Below are 6,732 nucleotides of genomic sequence, written 5' to 3'. Positions count from 1 at the left end.
GCAACAAGTCAGGATGTGATATAAAATGCATGACTGATCATGCAGTACACTTCTGAATAGGCTATTAAATTGTACAGTAAAACAGAGACAAATTATCATCTTTTCTTTTCTTGTGTGCACTCAAGTATTTTGGGGGGAAAATATGTCTTATTGGTGCTAGAAAATGATTCAGTCGCTGCCCACATTTCCTGGAAAACATGTTTGGAATGCTGTTGGATGATAAAAGAGAGAATTTTTCATTAATGTTACGCACTTTTTTTTTACGTAAATGCAAATGTATGAAGACGAAACTCTATTAAAAGAACTGTGACAGTAAAACAAAGAGGTGGAGTTTCCTATAGTCACACTCCCTCACTACAATTCCTTCAGTGAACTGGTAGGTCATACAAAACTACTCGCTTTATCACTGAAATATTATTTGTATTTAAAAGATATTTTTAAAAGAAATGTGTTTTAAGGTAGGAGAATATTGTAAAATAAATGTGCTAACAGGAATTTAATTGTTTAACATTCAGTTATACAGGTGCATCTCAATAAATTAGACTTTGGACCACTGGACAACAGTCCATTTCTTCTTCTCCTTAGCCCAGGTAAGATGCCTCTGACGTTGTCTGTGGTTCAGGAGTGGCTTAACAAGAGGATGTTGAGAATAAGTTGAGAAAACATGCCTGTGGACTTGTGAAGTGTGAAGCAATGTGTATACACTGCCATTAATAATTGTAGATGATGTTCTGAAACAATCTGACAATCAAATCTTTTCACAGATACAATAAAAGACTGTCTTCAGACATGGCTGAAAGAATGGTATTGTTTTAAACAATATTTTTTTTCGCATGCTAATGTAGTGCTGCATATTTTGTGCAGTGGCAATTATTTGTATGATGATATTTGATGTTATAATGCATTGTTGTTTCAGTTTCAGTTTAATTATGCTAAATAAAAATAATAAATAACCCATTTTAAACACTGAGAGTCTTGATAGACCTTAAGTCAGATATGTGTATTGTGGTTTGCAGTTTAACAAACTGGGTGTAAATATTTAAACACACCAGAGAACCAACAAAATAACAATTAAAACAAGAATTGAAATCTAATAGTAATTGAAATCTATTAAAACATTTTATATTAACTCTTTTTTTCTGGCTTATTCTGTTCTTTGCATATGGCATTTAATGTCATGCCATCATGACTCAATCATGTGCTGGAATTACAGAGGAAAAGAAAAAGGAGTGCGGCCGCCAAGGATGAAGGGAGAAGCAAGGAGTGCAGGACCGCCACTGAAACACCATTAGGTAACAAAAAAGATTCACACAGTGATACACAGTTTAACAGCAAGAAAGATATTAGCTTTCTTTAGGTACTTGTGTAATGTTTTTAAATCGGAGAAAATCTGATGGTTTGTTTAGTCTTGTCAATGTATTAAATGTTATTTTTTAATGTTATGTTTTATATTGTGTAAAAAGATTCCTAAGTGGTTCCACAATTGCTCTCTAGAAATGGTGGGTTTAATATCCAATTCATAACACTTTAGATCCAAAGATGGGTATAATATTCAACACACAAAAAAGTGATGTAAGACTAGATTTCCAGAAATCTAGGAAAGTAATATCCACAAATTAATTTAGGGTTTTTAGAAAAACATACTAAGATTTTGGTGGCCAGATGTATATAGTGAAAAAGTACCTACAGAGAGCCATCGTTCTTTCAAAAATTATTACAATATATTATGGAATTACTAAGTAATCAATATGTTCATATTAAAAACTGGATCGCTGATTCTGGTAGTAAAGAATAAAATAAATAAAACACAAACTGAAATGGTTTGATAAGTATTCAACCCACACCTACAGCTAAACCTGATAGAGTTCCTGGAACAAAGTCAAGGCTCCTATGTTCATTTAAACTCCTTCCAAACTTGCACTTTGACCTCCACTATGATGCTTAATGTTATATAATGTGCGAAATGGAAAGTGGGTGGATGTATCAGTATCATGTCCTCAGCCATGCATTGCAGTGTCCAATAACGCAAAAGAAGCTGGTAGAATGGAGGAGGAACGGACATCATTAACCTGAAAAGTGGACATTGTAGCAGCATGGGCACTGAACATGTTCTTTTCTACTTCTTCTGAAGAACATGCAATGGAGAAGACATGTCACAACGCACACCTGCCCAACCATCCACACTGCAACTCTGTCACCAGCAACAAGGGTGCAAAGACTCTTCTGAAAATGCAGTCCCCAAAAAGTTTTTTTGTATTCCTTTTTATTTTAAGACACAAGACAACACTTTTTCACTACATACGTATCTACACATGACCTAAGTCATGACAGCTACATTGCTCTCATGTCTACTTCAAAATTAAGGTCTGTGACAAATGTCCTGTTTCAGAAGAAGTGTGTTTTCCTGAAACCAAGCAGCACAACACAACAAAAGTGATCTTGTTTAGATGTAGCGAAATGTTTCATATCTTTGAATGGGCAGTCCCATTGTCAAAGCATGTGTAGTGTTTAGACTAGTATCTTTGGAGAGATATTTGCTAAATCATAAAGACAGCTGCTCTGGACATTGATATGAACGTGCATGCAATATGAATTTGAATTGAGCTTGAATTGTATGTTTTTTTCCTGTAAAACAGATGATCAGGAGTCAAATTTGTCATCTCTCAAGTCACTAAAGTAGGTTCTTTACCTCTCTCAGTTTGTTGTTTGTATGTTCATATACTGTAAATGTACACTCTTAAAAATAAAGGTGCTTCACAATGCCATAGAAGAACCTTTTTTGTCTAAATGGTTCCATAAAGAACCTTTAACATCTGAAGAACCTTTCTGTATCACAAAAGGTTCTTTGTGGCGAAAGAAGGTTCTTCAGATTATAAAAAGGTAAGAAAGAGATGGTTCTTTAAAGAACCTTTGAGTGAATGGTTCTTTGTGGAACCAAAAATGGTTCTTCTGTGACATCGCTGTGAAGAACCTTTTAAGCACCTTTATTTTTAAGAATGTAGCTGATAGATGTTGTAACCAATAAGATATTCATTGCAGTCTGCTTCTACTGAACTTTTTTTTTTCAATCAGACGACCTAACTGCCCACCTGAAGATGAAACTTTTTATGGAAAAAGACAAAGAAACAGGTCTAAATCAAAGAGTTTTTATTTATTTCTAGTCAACACTCACTTTCCTTTGACTCCAAAAACAGTACCACATATCAAAATATTAACAATATAATTTAATCTGTTTCCCAAATACACAATAAATCACTTCCATATTTGAGAAATTCAAAATTATTTACTGATCATAAATAATTTTTTTTTTGATTATCATTTAATACATAACATCAGTGTTGAACAAAATCATTCTCATGTTGGATTTTATAGGCCACTAGTACTACACAACCTCACTAGTGTTCATTTACATTTTAGTGACTACAGTCAGCCTGAGGATTACAAAGGGTCTGAGATCGGCTCAGGTTTGGAGGTCGGAGGGAACACCGTAAGTTATCTCTGTTGTACAATTATTGTTTAACTGTCAACATCAATAGTTATTATGCAGCTCAATTTTATATTTGAATTTTCTAGCATTCCAGTTGTGAGGGGAACGAAAACAAGGCAACAAAACAGGCCATGTCCTTCTGTCATTCAAGCCAGAGCAAATGAGAGAGAAGATGTTTTTGTATGATGTTTCTGATACATCTGATCACAGTTCAGAAGATCAAAACTGCACCACAAAAATGCCATTTGAAGTGCATACGTCCTGGGAAGATTGTACTACTTCAAAAATTAAAAACATTGCTGGTGAAAGAATCAAAGACTTAAATTTAAACACTGACAACAGTGCACCAATCAAGATCATGGATTTTTTCCACTATGCCCAAGTAATTGATTATCTCATCAGAGTTTGGTGGAAACAGGAAAAGCATGACAGGCAGGATGTCACCTTTTTAGTTGGTAGATTCTCAGTACGGTTGCAAGCAACCGATCTGTACTGTTGTCCAATCAAAAAAGATGAGGAAGAGATACATCTTCACAACAAAAATCTTTCTTATGCAACATTGAAACTATCACAAAAAATGGCTAAAAACTTTTCTGAGACAATTTGGAACTATATCATGGGGAACCATGACAAAGTTGAATCTCATGTACGGACACTTCAAGATGCCATTGCAGTGTGTGCTGTTTTGTTCTCAGAAGTTATTAGGTATCCTAGCATGTTTTTCCACAACATTCTTTTTATGCAATATTACAAATCATGGAGCGAGTTTTGTGACTATCATCCCATGGTAAGAGGAGGATCATGGAAGAGGCAGAGCAATGACAAAAAAGTTCCAGAAAAAGTTTTACAGATAGAACAAAAAAACCTTGTATTTTGTGCTAAGAAAATAATAAGTGGTGAGGGAAAAAGAAGCACTTTATTCCAAGTTACCTCCCCAGTTTGAAGAACCAGAAGCTTGGAGAACACTCTCATGGACTTACGCAGATCGCAAAATGTGTGAATATAAATTGGGAGCTCTTTTGGTGAGAGGCTTTTTGGGGTATGGGAGCTGAACACACGGGGACCCCTAAAGACCAAAGAGAGGTCTCAAAAGCAATTAATTAAAAATGCAATACATTGTAAACTGTCGTCATCAGCTGCTCGTTTAATGTCAGATGTGCTGTGCTTAGAGGTTTTAACATAGAAGAAAAAAATATTTTATGTCACGGATGGAGTTTTGGTTTCTTGTTGCCTCTGGGTTGCTTAGTTGGGGGCACCTAATTTCCAGCGATATCATATACTATTTAAACTGAACTGAGCTGGATGATGACACTGAATTCAAAGATGAACTGAAAATTGAGTGTTTACTGTTGTCTTTTTGCATTATTGGCACATTATTTCCTATTTAATACTGTACAGCTGCTTTGACACAATCTGTATAGTTGAAACCACTATTATAAATTGATTTGACTTGACTAATAACATAATGTGATAATAATTACATTTTACAGTATGTACTTCTCTTTATATATCTAGACTGTGTAAACACTTCCAGGAAATCAATACAGGCGTAATTTATTACTCATACATCTTTATTTCTCATGAATAAATCTATTTTTAAATCCATGTTTCATCCAAATGTTTGTTAAAAATGCAAAACCTTTCAGAATAAAATGTGTATTCTCACATCTCGAATTTTATTTATTTTTCCTCTCAGAATGTAAACTTTACAGTACATGCAAACAACACTTCTTTCTGTAGGCCTAAATGAACTAAAAAACTCTCTGTAGCTCGATTCTCACCCCAGGTTAATAGGTGGGTTTGTCTCCTTGTAGGCCTCAGTTTTGCAAGGGCCAGCAGAACAGCAGTTTCTGCATTCTACGATATAAATTTTTTCCTTTAGACTATTAACACATGCGCGTATAGCACTGCGAACTGCAGCTGAGGAAAAGTAAAAGATGATGGGGTCCAAACAGGCGTTCAGAGTGCTGGAGATTAAAGCAAAATGACGCCACCATTCGTTATTACCGTGGATGAAACCAACCACATGCGAGATGTTATATGGGCTAAAACAGACGGTGAAAACCAACAGCGTCCCCACCGCCAACCCAATGGCCCTGAGTCTACGCCGTCGTCCGAGATGAGGCAGATTGGAGAGGATTCGTATGAAGTTTATGTAGCAGAAGCAGCAGATGAGGAGGGGTATACAGAAAAGCACTAGAAAAAGCTCCAGACGAGCAGGAAGTAGAATGTTCAGCTGCTCTATGGTGAAGTTATCGTAGCAAATTGTCACGTGAGGATTGGGGTGTAGGTTGCTGTAGCTTGAATTATCACTTGAGGGTATATATGGCACAATGTACACGATGCTGAGGTTTAGAGATCCCAGAAGCCAGAGGAAGCAGCTTGCAATCACAGCGTTGCGTGGTCGGCGGCCTAGAGCGTATCGGATCGGGAACGCAACACCTAGGTAGCGTTCTATGCTAATCGCGGTCAGAAATAACGTGCTGGTGTAGATGGTGGAGAAGAAAAGGAAACTGCTAATGGGGCACAGGTAATATGGCAGGCTCCAGTTCAAGTTGTCAGAGGCTTCCTTCATTTTGAACGGCAGGACTGCGAGGAAGATGAGGTCAGATATTGTCAGGTTTAGCAGGAGAATGTCAATGGGGGTGGGCTTGCGGTAAACCTTTCGACAGAAGGTAATGAACGCTAGGATGTTGGCGGGAAGGCCGATTAGGAAGGTGAGGATGTAGACTGACAAGAGAAGCTGGTGGTCAAACTTGGCCATTAGTCCGTACCTCACAGATGGTCAACAGGTGGAAGAAACACTGCCCAGAGAACAGAAACCTCAATAAGGTAAAAAATTTAGAAATGGTAATAACAGACAAATAATATTCTCAGCTTTGCTGTTGCCATTGTCAGAGGTTAATAATGATGAAAATCTTGGTTTATAGAATCTTTTTAAATAAAATGATAATGTAGAGAAATGAAGAGAATGGCTTTAACCAATGTAAAACAATTATTTATGCATGCAAAAATTACTTTATAACAGGATATTTCTTCAACTATGGCTATGTTTTGCTTTGTGGACTTCGCTCACTAATTTAATTAGCAATTTATTTTTACTAGCTGTTACTTTTTAACCAGCTTTAACTAGCATTTTTTTTTTTTTTTTGGAAATTCATTTTGTAATAAAATGATTGAAAAAATATTATTTCAAAGCTAACATTTTATGTATCCAAAATAAACAATATTTTCACACATATACT

General features: G+C 36.0%; 2 protein-coding genes across 3 annotated transcripts; one reads left to right on the top strand and one right to left on the bottom strand.

The window, feature by feature from the left end:
- Positions 1-6: 6 nt before the first annotated feature.
- On the top strand, positions 7-5,128 carry si:dkey-211g8.8 (uncharacterized protein LOC108004533 homolog). Of its 2 annotated transcripts, XM_051135993.1 has the most exons (9): positions 7-376; positions 516-590; positions 765-804; positions 1,214-1,292; positions 2,132-2,209; positions 2,637-2,676; positions 3,073-3,129; positions 3,418-3,487; positions 3,574-3,986. In XM_051135993.1, exons 3-9 carry the CDS (start codon positions 790-792, stop codon positions 3,649-3,651), a joined length of 417 nt encoding a protein of 138 aa, XP_050991950.1. In that variant the 5' UTR covers positions 7-376; positions 516-590; positions 765-789; the 3' UTR covers positions 3,652-3,986. The 2 variants fall into 2 exon arrangements, with proteins under 2 accessions (XP_050991950.1, XP_050991949.1); XM_051135992.1 differs by lacking the exon at positions 2,132-2,209 and having other exon boundaries at positions 15-376; positions 3,574-5,128.
- Positions 5,129-5,264: 136 nt separating this feature from the next.
- On the bottom strand, positions 5,265-6,251 carry si:dkey-211g8.6 (uncharacterized protein LOC794045 homolog). Its single transcript, XM_051135990.1, has one exon. The coding sequence runs from the start codon at positions 6,249-6,251 to the stop codon at positions 5,265-5,267; it is 987 nt and encodes a 328-aa protein (XP_050991947.1).
- Positions 6,252-6,732: the final 481 nt, after the last annotated feature.

The sequence above is a fragment of the Labeo rohita genome, chromosome 19, assembly GCF_022985175.1.
Source record: "Labeo rohita strain BAU-BD-2019 chromosome 19, IGBB_LRoh.1.0, whole genome shotgun sequence".
In the NCBI taxonomy this organism is placed as follows: Eukaryota; Metazoa; Chordata; class Actinopteri; order Cypriniformes; family Cyprinidae; genus Labeo; species Labeo rohita.
The sequence above is the reverse complement of the archived record's forward strand: the minus strand, read 5'-3'. Positions and strand labels throughout refer to the sequence as shown.